This window comes from Mastigoproctus giganteus, chromosome 2 (genome assembly GCF_048544385.1).
Source record: "Mastigoproctus giganteus isolate SK-2022 chromosome 2, ASM4854438v1, whole genome shotgun sequence".
Lineage (NCBI taxonomy): Eukaryota > Metazoa > Arthropoda > Arachnida > Uropygi > Thelyphonidae > Mastigoproctus > Mastigoproctus giganteus.
Window position 1 is genome coordinate 262970633 of NC_143576.1, and position 13377 is coordinate 262984009.

Consider the following 13377-nt stretch of genomic DNA (forward strand, 5'->3'; position numbering starts at 1 on the left):
TTCTATATCCCATTACAGTAGCATACTGTCATTACTGCCATCAACAACCCTGCCAACCTCTGTACCATCTACAAACCTGGACATTAAGCCTGATATACCTTCATCAACATCACTGATGAATATAGAAAACAACAATGGGCCCAACACTGAACCCTAGGAGACTCCACTATAATAACACGTCCAGAAAGAGCAGAGTCCACTGATTACCACTCTGTGTCTTCTCCCACTCAACCATCCCTTTATCCATAGCAGCAACTTGACCTTAATGCCATTTGTCTCCAATTTATAAAGCAGTCTTTCATGTGCAACAGTATCAAAACCTTTTCTGAAATCCAAGTATATGATATAAAAATTATTTTTACATCCAGTTCCTTTGTGACCACATCGTAGTATCCAATCAAATTGGTTAGACAAGATTTCCCCTTGTCTGCATCTGAACTATAACTGTAGTCTTGTCTAGATGATCCTGCATTGCTTCTTTAACCAGTGACTCCATTATTTTCTCTGAAACAGAAGTTAAACTAACAGGTCTGCAATTACTCGTGTCACCCTTTGTGAATTGGGGATACATTTGCACATTTCGAGTCCATAGGAACCTCTTCTGAATCCAAGGATGCTCTGCTAATTATGGTTGGCGCAGTATAACGACAGTTGTTTTTGTGCCAGTAAAATCAAACCAAACATAATTATGGTTAACGTTTTGCACACTTCCTTTGCTGCCTCCCTTTAATGCCGTCCACCCCAGGTTCCTTTCTTATGTTTAACTTCAACAATTTCTCCTCTCCTTTGCTCTGTTATTGAAGATTCATTTACCTCCCTGTTAGTTTGATAACTGTTGGTTGTATATTTGGCCTGGACTTTCTTTCAGAATTCATGTGTGAACGTAGAGGCAAAATACTTATTCAGTTTTTCAGCTAACTGAGCAGGCTGCTTCTGTATAAGCTTGATTTCTTGCATCATACGCGTCTATTAATGCTAATGAGTAAGCCAGTACGTAAATGGACATTCACGGTAATACATTTTTACCAACGAGTTGTATATTTGTCTTCGCAGGTTTGCTGTGTTTTCCAGAAATAACCGTTCACAAAAATTAACGAACGAGCTGCCTCGACATCAGTGTTTTTTTTTTTTTTTTTACCTTTGTTTGAATTTCAACAATGCCGCTGACCGAACCGCACACATTTTCCGTTCACCGCGATAAAATTTGGGGAACAAAAAACCACAAAATATTCAAAAGAAATAAAAAGTCGACGAATTTATATTAAACTACGACGTAAAATTTTTATAGGAATATAAATTGTTGTTATTTGGTTTTAAAGAGCATTAGCAACTAAGGCCACATTGCTCCGGGGACATGCGGTGGTCATTCCCTGACCTTTTCGCTTCATCCGTATTTGGTGATCACGGACTCAAACCCCAGTCTAATCAAAAAGCACTGCTGCTTCTGCCCACCTGGCTACGGAGGCGCCAGGACTATAAACGAAGCAAAAGTTTTTAGCATTTAGCATTAGCATTAGCATTAGTAGAGGCATTTGATGCAAGAAAGCAAGCTTATGCAGCATCAGCCAAAAAAAAAAAAAAAAAAAAAAAGTAACATAAATAAATAAAAATAACCACTTCCACTTCACCCCTCTGTTCGTTCGAAATACCTGTCCAGCTGAGCCTTAAACTTATTTAGGCTATCAACTTCCACGACAAGGGATGGAAGTCTGTTCCACCCACCAACCACCCGCTGGCTAAAGGCAAATTTCCGCACATCTATCCTACATCTGTCTTTCCTCAATTTGAATTTATGCCCTCTCAGGTGATTTTTCTGAGCTAGAGGAAGAATCCCATCAGCATTGAGCATGCTCAAACCATTCAAGGCTTTGTACACCTCTATCAGATCACCCCGCTGGTGCCTAGTTTCCAGACACTGTAATTTGCAAAACTTAAGCCTTTCTTCGTAAGAGAACCCCTTTGTCCCATTCACCAATCTAGTCGCCCTTCTCTGTACTCGTTCCAGCAGCTCTACATCCTTCCTGAAATGAGGCCTCCAGGCCTGTATACAGTACTCTAGGTGTGGCCTGACCATTGCCTTATACAAGGGAATAATCACCTCCTTATCCCTGCTAGAAAAATTCCTATATATCATTGACAATACACCATGAGCTACTCTTGCAGCTCGTCTGCACTGCTCAGAGAACTTCATATCTGCCTGCACCACCACCCCCAGGTCCCTTTCATTCTCTACCACTGTCAGTGTAGTACCACAGAGTTGATACGTTGCTCTGGGGTTGCTGTTTCCCATATGTAGTACTTTACATTTGTCAATGTTAAACTTCATTTGCCACCTCGAAGCCCATCTGCTCAACCTTTCCAAATCCTGTTGCAGCAGCATAGTGTCAGTAGTGTCCTTGACAACCCTGCCAACCTTCGTATCGTCTGCAAACTTGGACATTAAGCCTGATATACCATCATCAATATCATTTATAAATACAGAAAACAATAAAGGCCCCAGTACTGAACCCTGAGGGACTCCACTAATAACATTAGTCCACGATGAGCAGTGTCCATTGATTACCACTCTCTGTCTTCTCCCCCTCAACCACCCCTTTATCCATAGCAGCAACTTGCCTCCAATGCCACACTGCTCCAATTTGTGCAGCAGTCTTCCATGTGCAACAGTATCAAAAGCCTTTCTAAGATCCAAGTATATAATATCAAAGTTATTCCCTGCATCCAATTCTTTTGTGACTGCATCATAGTATCCAATCAAATTGGTCAGGCAAGACTTCCCCTTAACAAAACCATGCTGTGTCCTAGCTATAACTGAAGTCTTGTCTAGATGATCCTGCAGTGCTTCTTTCACCAGTGCCTCCATTAATTTTCCGGGAACAGAAGTTAAACTCACAGGTCTATAATTACTTGTGTCAGCCTTTGATCCCCCTTTGTGAATTGGGGTCACATTTGCACATCTCCAGTCAATGGGTACCTCCCCTGAGTCCAAGGAAGCTCTCATAATTATGGCTAAGGGTTTGCTTACCTCCTTTGCTGCCTCCTTTAATATAACTGGATAGATCCCATCCACCCCAGGTGCCTTTCTTGTGTTCATCTTCAACAATTTCCCCTCCACTTTGCTCTCAGTTATTACAAGATTCTCTAGCTTACTGCTAGAGTTGAATACACCTCTGGCATTCCCCTCGCTGAATAACTCCTCATGTGTGAATGTCGATGCAAAATATTCATTTAGTTTGTTAGCTACCCGAGCAGGGTCATCAACAGTTGACCCATCGATCTCAAGTGGACCAATCTGATTCATCCCCTTCCTTCTAGAGTTTACATAAGTAAAGAACTCTTTGCTGTTTTTCTTCGCATCCCTTGCCAAGGATCTCTCGTAATCTGCCTTCGCCTGCCTAACCTCCTTTGTAACTTGGTTACAGATCAACTTGTATCTATCATAGGCGTCCGTGTCACGTGTTAATTTGTATGTATCCCATGCATTTTTCTTCTCTGCCATATGCCTCATTAGTTCATCTGACAACCATTTAGGCCTAAACCTTGAACAATATTTCTTAGTTGGTATGTAAAGCCTAGTAGCTTCCACGATAAGTTCTTTGAATGCTTCCCATTTTGAATTTGCTGTTGGCAATATCATCAGTTGATCCCACTGTATAGAATTTAAATACTGTCTCAGTCCATTGTAGTCGCCTTTACGAAAGCAATACCCCTTCCCTTTACCCCTAATGGTAGTTACCTCTTTGAGTAACTCCCAATCTATCTCTCATAAATTTATCTCTCATAAAAATAACTATCGCGGTATTTCGTTTTGTTGCTTTGATTATGCTACGAACAAAACAGCGACATGAACACCGGGCAACAATTTGTGGTGACATTAATGAAATATAAAATAAAAAATTACCTATATCTTTTATCATGCGTCCCCCTCCCACTTCTGAATTACAAGATTGCCACCATCAGTGGTGTAGTCAGGGTTAGTAGGTACATTGTACCCACTGACACCGAATTCTGATATTTTGTAGCGCTTTTCTAGGAAGAAAATGGCGCCTTAATTGTGAATCTACCTGCTGACAACAAATCCTGTTACGCCGCTGCTCACCACTAGCATAAAGGGAAATCATGTCGCTAAATGGATGACAGCGCGAACATGTTCTAAGTTTAACGGATGCGTAGAAGGAAGTTGTCAATAGTTTTCGAAGTCTCCTTCTCTACCTCACCGAATAATAAAAAAAAAAAACCTTCCAATTTCACCCATCCATTAACTACAAATGTTTGTCTAGTTCTGACTTTAATTTATTGCCAATTTCTACAAGACCAGATGGAAGTTTATTCCAGCAACCACCCACTCGCTGGCTAAAGGCAAATTTCCACACATCTATTCTACAACTGTCTTTCCTCAATTTGAATTTATTGTCCCCTCAGGTGACTAATCTGGGAAAGAGGAAGAATCCTGTCACTATTGAACTTGCTCAAACCATTCAAGGCTTATACACCTCAATTAGATCACCTCCCAGGTGCCTAGTCTCTAGACACCAATTTGCAGAACTTAGGCCAGATGATTTTGTAATAACTGATAAAAGTGGAGGAGAAATTGTTGAAGATAAACATAAGAAAGGCACTTGGGGTGGATGGGATCTATCCAGTTATATTAAAGGAGGTAGCAAAGGAAGTAAGCAAACCCGTAGGCATAATTATGAAAGCTTCCTTGGACTCAGGAGAGGTACTCATGGAGTGAAGATGTGCACATGTGACCCCAATTCGCAAAGGAAGATCAAAGGGCGACATAAGTAATAATAGACCTGTCAGTTTAACTTATTTTCCATGAAAATTAATGGAAGCACTTGTTAAAGAAGCACTATAGGATCATCTAGACACGACTTCAGTTATAGCTCGGACACAGCATGATTTTGTTAAGGGAAAGTCTTGCCTGACCAATTTCATTGGATACTATGATGTGGTCACAAAGAAACCGGATGCAGGGAATAACTTTGATATCATATATTTGGATCTTAGAAAGGCTTTTGATACTGTTTCACATGGAAGACTGCTGCACAACTTGGAGCAGTGTGGCATTGGAGGCAAATTGCTGCTATGGATAAAGGGATGGTTGAGTGGGAGAAGACAGAGAGTGGTAATCAATAGACACTGCTCATCGTGGACTAATATTATTAGTGGAGTCCCTCAGGGTTCAGTGTTGGGTCCATTGTTGTGTTCTGTATTTATAAATGATATTGGTGATGGTATATCAAGCTTAATGTCCAAGTTTGCAGACGATACGAAGGTTGGCATAGTTGTTAATGACACTAATGACAGTAGGCTGCTGCAACAGGATCTAGAAAACTTGAGCAGATGGACTGAGAGGTAGCAAATGAAGTTTAACATTGACAAATGTAAAGTACTACATATGGGAATCGGTAACCCCAGAGTAAAGTATCAATTCTGTGGTACTACACTGACAGTGGTAGAGAATGAAAAGGACCTGGGGGTAATTGTGCAGGCAGATATGAAGTCTTGTGAGCAGTGCAGACGGTCTGCAAGGGTAGCTTCTGATGTATTGTCAATGATATATAGGAATTTTTCTAGCAGGGATGAGGAGGTGATTATCCTCTTTATAAAGCAATTTACAGGCCACACCTTGCGTACTGTATACAGGTCTGGAGGCCTCATTTTAAGAAGGATGTAGAGCTGTTGGAACGAGTACAGAGAAGGGCAACAAGATTAGTGAATGGAACCAAGGGTTGTACTTACGAAGAAAGGCTTTTGTTTTGCAGATTACAATGTCTTTAGACTAGGCACCTGCGACGTGATCTGATTGAGGTGTATAAAGCCTTGAATGGTTTGAGCATGCTGAATGATGATGGGATTCTTCCTCTTTCTCAGAATAATCACCTGAGAGGTCACAAATTCAAATTGAGGAAAGACAGATGTAGGATAGATGTGCGGAAATTTGCCTTTAGCAAGCGTGTAGTTGGAGGGTGGAACAGACTTCCATCTTTTGTTGTGGAAGTTGATAGCCTAAATACATTTAAGGCTGAGCTGGACAGGTATTTGGAATGAACTGAGGGGTGAAATGGATTTTTTTTTTTTTTGGCTGATGCTGCCTTCTTGCCTTCTTGCATCATATGCCTCTAATAATGCTAATGCAAATGCTAATCATTGTCCCTGTCTTTCTCATGATATCCTCCAGCTCGATGTTAGTACTGGAACTGCATATGTTTTTATGGCTTTGTGTTCCCACCGTTCAGGTTTGCTTTCAACAGGCTTCTGAGTCTCTGATGTTATTTTTCGGTCAGACAGGCCTTAATTTCCTTTTGGTGTAACTGCTGAGCCTGCATCATCCTCAAGTATTTTTAGGACTCTCCCTTTGCCATGGCTTCGATCTCTTTACCAGTGTGCAGCTGGTAGTTTCGGTTTACTAATTTTCCCTGGTGTAATCCGTGTGTCTTGCATTTGTCTCGACCGAATTCCATCCTAATATCACTGCTGAATTCTTTGGTGATCTGGAGTAGTTGCTGGAGGTGCTTCTCGGTTCCCGCATAGAGCTTGATGTCATCGGTGTACATCACGTGGGTGAGAGTGTACAGGTTCTTCCTTCCTTCTTTCAGGTTATATCAGTACTTTCTATTGTTGAGCATGGTGGATAGCGGGTTAAGTGATAGACAGAACCACAATGAGCTCAGGGCATCTCCCTGAAAGATTCCTCTCCTGATGGGAATTGGCCTGGTTGTGATGTTTTCGACCTTAATGGTGGTACTCCACTTTGTCTTCGTCTTCGTTTCTGCTAAGACGTTTTTTACTTCCGGATTGCCCTTTTAGATCTTCAGGGTCTCTATTAGCCAGCTATGAAGTACGGAGTCGTAATTATTATTATTATTATTAGCCACATGGCGCAAGGAAGCCTGAATCTCATTCTGCACCAGCCAAAAAAAATTCCCGCGTTACCCTGAGAGAGAGAGAGAGAGGGAGAGAGAGAGACAGAGAGAGAGAAAGAGAGAGAGAGAGAGAGAGAGAGAGAGAGAGAGAGAGAGAGAGAGAGAGAGAGAGAGAGAGAGAGAATGATGATATCCAGCTGAGGACCCTAGATATGCCAAGCCCATACTCACCAGATGTGAATCCTTTATCTCTACTCTCAAAATTCCATTGACAAGACCCCATGACCTGTTCTGGAAACCCATCTGCACTGCTCAGACAACTTCATATCTGACTGCACAATACCCACAGGTCTTTTTCATTCAACATCCCTGAGTGCAGCACCACACAGTTGGTCCGTTTCTCTTGGGTTATTGCTACCAATATGCAGTTCTGTGCATCTGTCAATGTCAAACTTCAGTTGCAACTTCTCAACACATCTGCCCGACCTCCCCAGATCTTAATGCAGCAGGATACATTTATTACTGTCATTAACAACTCTGCCAACCTTTGTATCATCTGCAAACTTCGACATTAAGTTTGATATACCATCACTAATATCATTGATAAATACAGGAAACAACGATGGGCCCAACACGGACCAACATGGACAACACGGATGGGCCCATCTTTTGTTGTGGAAGTTGAAAGCCTAAATAAGTTTAATGCTGAGCTGGACCGGCATTTGGAACGAATGGAGCGGTAAAATGGGAGGGGTTTTTTTTGGCTGATTCTGCATAAGCTTGCTTTCTTGCATCGTATGCGTCTACTAATGCTAACCTCATTTGTGACTTCATTACATACCTTCCATAGGCTTCTGTGTCCCCTGATAAGTTATTTGTATCCTATGCATTTTTCTTTTTGCCACGAGGCTCATTTCTGTAAAGCCTTTGGTATTATACCACCCGTACAGGGGGGAGGGGCAGCTGGGATGTCCTCCCAAAGTGCCAGCCAGAAAGGGGTGCCATCATTTGAAAATACTAGAAAGAAAGTATTAACTTTAACAAAATAATTTAAACTTTTGGAACAATTCCAGATTACGGGTACATCTCCAAAGAAAGTGGCTTCTTTTGCTTGAATCCGTCCCGAATTACTAGCTTAAACAAACGTAACCTTTTTTCACTACACAAAAATGAAAGTTTATAAAAAAATTTTTTTTTTTTTGCATGAATTCGTCCCGAATTTGGCCATGCCCCCACCGTGGAGATAAGATATACCTATAATCTGGAGTTCAGCACAAACTTCTTTTTTTTTTTTTTTAATTTGTCTTTCTCCACTTAAATTTGCAGTTGTTAGTTGAAATTTCTACGTGACACAATTTGTTTAAAGACAATTTTTTTTTTTTTTTTTTGGTAGTTGTTGGCGCATAGGCTTCTGTGGCCATAATGCACCTCCCCAGGTTTTTTTTGCAGTACTTTGATCCAAGCCCGAGGCGGGATTCGAACCCGCGATCTTTGGGTTGCTAGGTAGGCACTTTACCCACCCGGCTAGCCTGGTCGGCGTGTAACGACAAGATAATTCGATTTGTATGTCAACCAACTGCAACTGTAATACAATACTTTTGTTTAAATTTTTGGTATGTTATTAAGGCATATAAAACTGGGAATCAAAACAATATTCAGCTTTACAAACGAGTTTAGCTAAACCAATTTTTTTTTTTTTTTCCATAGTTCTTACAAGTTAGCACCACATTTTTGGTGATGGATTTATACGAAGTATGCAAGGGAGCCTTTGTGTTTCCTGAAAACTCATTTTTCATTTTAATTTATCCGGTTTTTTTTTTTTTTTTATTTCTCTGTACAAAGAAAGCAAGTGAAGTTATTCAAGCAATGCCAGATATTCAGCATGATAGACCAGAAGAGCAAGTACAAGAATCATCTTCCCAAGAGGATCTAACAGAGAAAATTATTCATCCACTAGTGTAGTGAATCTAGAAAATTCTTCCACTAGTCGAGAAAGAATCTAGTAAAAATGCACATGAGCAGAGAGAAGATTCTGAAAAGGAAGAGGAAATGACCATATTTTTTAAAGTATTCCAACATCGCTTTTTGGCCTGTCCCGGTACCAAATCATTTGAGAATTTGTTTTATTAAGAATGACAGTGAATATTTTCAAAATAAGGACGGACTTTTTTACACTGTTGAAAGAACAGGAGAAAAAAATAAAGAGAAATTTCGACAGCTAACAGCTTCCTGGCTTTATAAAACACTGCCAAAAGGAGAAATTTAAGAACATGGATAGTTTATTCACCATCATCAGGAAATTAATTTTGTTTTTGTTGCAAACTATTTTGATTGGAGAATAAATCGAAACATCGAACTTTATCACTGGATTTAAAACTTGGTGGAAATTAAATCCAAAGGCATTTGACCATGAAAACAGTGAACAGCATATCTCGTGCTTGGAGAAGTAGAAAACCTTAAGCGCAGGGTTGAAGTTTCAACAAACTATTGACCACATTCATCAGACAGTACTGGATAAAGAAAGAAAGAAACGGAGAGATGTTTTACGTTGGCTTTTAGATGTAATCTTATTTCTGGCTCGTCAGAATCTTCCTTTTCGTGGACATGATGAATCCATATTTTCTACAAATAAAGGAAATTTTTGGATAAATGGTATAGTTCAAATTCAAATTATGATCCCGTTTTGAAAGAACAAATTTTAAGAATTGAACGTTCATCTGATGGGAAAGAACGTTCATATTTATCGCCAGAGATTCAAAATGAGTTAATTAACATTTTAGGAAATTATGTGAGGGAAAAAATAGTAGCTGATAAAATAAAACAAGCTAAATATTTTGGAATTCCATTTGACAGTACACCAGACCTATCACTGGTGTACTGTCACATTTTGTCAGACCCACACTGACAAAATGTGTGAAGTAATTAAACATGTTCACATTATAGGTGACAAGGTTGAAGTGAAAGAGTCATTCTTAGGCTTCTTCTCCATAGTTGGAAAGGCAGCAGCCGAACTCACAAAAGAAATTTTGAATAATTTAGAAAAGGATATACTGAATATAAATATGTCCCGTGATCAAGGCTATGACAATGCGACAGCCATGGCAGGAATTCATGGTGGGGTACGATCTAAAATCAAGAAAATTAATCCCAAAGCATTGTTTATGCCCTGTACAAACCACTCGTTAAATTTATGCGGAGCGTATTCATTTGCAAACGTTTCGTCTTTGGAAACACCTTTATTCTTTCTTTTCTGTCTCTCCACACCGTTGGGAAATAATGAAAAAATATACAGGAATGACACGGTCAAAAGACTTGCCCAGACAAGGTGGAGTGCATATTACGAATCTGTAATAAAAAATTTAAAAAAATCAAATAACCGTAATCGATTACATAAACCCGTATTTGTGTCTGTAAATTGCGTGTGTTCGCTGATTGATTTGCCTGTTTTGCTGAACGGAAAAACCCAGTTTCTGGGAATAAAAACTTTGCTATCTACACCCGAGACTGACTAACTCAGCCATGAAGTGGAAAAAACCCATTAAAGGTCCTTGTATCATCCGGGCTTTTCCACTCGGTGTGGGGAAGACGGTGACGATACCACTGTGCTATTCGTGCAGACTATGAATCTATAAGTATGGTCAAAGTGAATTTGAAAAAATAACTTCCGCTCTACAAACATTGTGCGAACGTCCAAGAAGTGCGAACCTCACTCCAAGAAGAATTAAAAAGAGCGATGTATTAATGCCTGGATAGATTTCGTCGAAAATTGGAGCTTCATTCGAAAGCAATGGACGAAACTCTTTCAACGTTTGCCATTATTCAACCGTTTAATTTGGTTGTTGCGAAGAAAGAAGAATATGAGATGCATATTTCAAAGCTGACCGAAATTTTCGATGAATTTCGTCATTAAGAAATTGTATTAGAAAGTGTCCGACAAGATGTCACTTATAGCTGCAAAAATAACTGTTGAGGAAGCAAAACAGTGGACAGCTTTGCAGTTTGGGGAGTTTCTTTATTATAAATGGGATTTTTCGGATTTGTATCCATAACTTCTTGCAAAAGAAGCTTTTCCAAATTAAAATTAATTAAAAATTACTTCCGCTCATCAGTGGTCAGACTAGATTATCAAATCTTATTATATTATCTATTGAAAATTAATATACCATTAAAATTAATTTTGATGAGGTTATCCATAAATTTGCCGAAATGAAGACACGAAAATGGAAATTATAAATCTCTTCTCTTATTGATTTTCATATTTTGTATCTCTTTTAGGCTTTTTGTTATTATATTAAATACTATGTCAATAGACTATACTTTATTTACTAAATTGTTAACATTCCTTGCAAAATGTTTCTTAGTTTTCTGCGATTTTTCTTAAAATCAATTAAGTTTTAAGACTTTTTTTTTTTTTTTTTCAAGTTGATTACATTATTTAGGGGATGACACCAGAAGGATCCGCCCCGGGTGCAAAAGATTGTAACTACGCCGCTGTGTAACACATGTATGATCGTTGTGTACAAATTGGAGCATTGTGGCGTTAGAAGGAAGTTACTGCTATGAATAAATGGATGGTCAAGTGGTAGAAGACAAAAGTGGTCATAAATGGCTAGTGCTCTTTGTGGACCAATGTGATAAGTGGGGTTCCACAGGGATTGTTGGAGCATTACGGTTCTTAATATTTATTAATGATATTTGTGTGTATTCAAAGTTGGGTGTCTAATTGTGATGTTTTTAACAAAGGTGAGCACAAAGGTTAATGAACTAATCAGGGCATGGTACTTCAAGAGAATCTACGGGGTGTCAAAAATAGAGGAATATACAGGAACTTTGCCAGAAGGGATAAGGAGATGATTATCTAGCTGTATAAGGCAACGATTAGGCGGCATCTTCAGTAATGCAAACAAGTCTGGAGGCCTCATTTTAGGAAGAATGTAGATGTGCTGGAATGGCTGCAAAGAGGGGCAACAAGATTAGTTGGGGGTCACAAAAGGATATTTTTACCAAGAAAGACTTCTGTTCTGTAAATCGGAGTTTCTAGAAACTAGGCATTTCTCCATCATGACCTAACTGAAGTGTATAAGGCTTGAAAAGTGTTAAGTAAACTAAATGCTGATGGCAACTTTACTTTTTCTCAGAGCCCTCGTGATAGCACAGTTGGTAGAATTGTCGTTCTCCCCACACAGGGTGGAAAAGACCTTAGTTCAAGTCCCGTCGATGACGTGAGGAATTTTTACGGGCCTTTTCCACAACGTGGCTGAGTTAGTCGGCCTAGCAAACAGAAAATCGATCATAGAACACACGCAATAACCATTTTCACAGACAGTATACGCGGAGCAATATGGCCTTAGTTGATAATGCTCTTAAAACCCTACTACTACTGCTTTTTCCTCAGATGAAACGCAGAAAGGCCATACATTTAAATTGGAAAATGATGATTTCAGAATAGATGTATGGAAATTCGCATTCAGCCAAAATGTAGTCAATTGTTGGAATAAAATTTCGCCTGATTGTGGACAGTTAATAAGTTGAATAAATTTAGGAAAGGTTTGGAAATATTATTGGAAGGAGTGAGGAAATGAAATCTTGTGGGGTTTTTTTTTTTTTTTTTGTTTTTGGCTGGTACTGTATAAGCTATTCTTCCTTGCATCGCATTGCCAATACTAACACTAAAAATCTCATTGTACTATTTGTCGTGTTTTTTTTTTTATTTTTTTTATTTGACTAATTACAAACCTGCTTCCACCAGATGGTCCTTTGTTGGGAAACGCCTCTTCACTGCCATACTGATGGACCTCAGCACTAACACTAGAGTCAGATTGAGATACCTCATCATAGTACGCCTCAAAACTCTACTTGTTTCGTCAACTCCAGGAACATAGAGACAAATTATGTTCATTAACCTGAAAAGACAACCAATTTATGTCAGTAAATATGGAAATGAATAAAAAATAGAATATTTTCTTTGCATTTACGGAATGATTATGATCAAAGTTCACATAACCTGAGATATTTGTTACCTATGGAAAGGATATACAGTATTCCATTCATATCTGAAGTTTACATATTTCAAAGGGCGCAGAGGAATCTTACTTAAACAAATATTACTTTCAGAAGTCGCCACAAGAGAAACAATAGCAATACACACATATACAAATGTATGCATTTTGCATATTGCTGGGTAGATTTACAGAAATAAAAGGCACATGTTTTTTAAATTTCGGTAAACATTGGTAATGGCAATGCCTCTTGAAATAAAAAATAAAGTTTATAAAAATTCCTTGCATTCTTAATGAGATTCGAACCCTGTTTGTAGTTGTTATTTGGATTTTAGGAGCATTAGCAACTAAGGCCATATTGCTCCGGGGATATGCGGTGGTCATTCCCTGACCTTTCCGCATCCTCCGTATTTGGTCCGGTTTGTAGAGGACGGTGACTATAACACTGTGCTATTGCGAAGATAGTAATAGCAAATGATGTAAGAAAGCAAGCTTATATAGCATCA

The 13377-nt window shown here is 39.1% G+C and overlaps 1 protein-coding gene across 2 annotated transcripts in view; it reads right to left on the minus strand.

The window, feature by feature from the left end:
• LOC150090444 (bestrophin-2a-like) overlaps window positions 1–13377 on the minus strand; it is a 184967-nt gene that overhangs the window by 101071 nt on the left and 70519 nt on the right. For both annotated transcript variants that reach the window (XM_090389888.1, XM_090389886.1), the window contains exon 3: window positions 12609–12775. In XM_090389888.1, the coding sequence (XP_090246014.1) occupies window positions 12609–12775 (167 nt within the window). The remainder of the gene's footprint in view (window positions 1–12608; window positions 12776–13377) is intronic.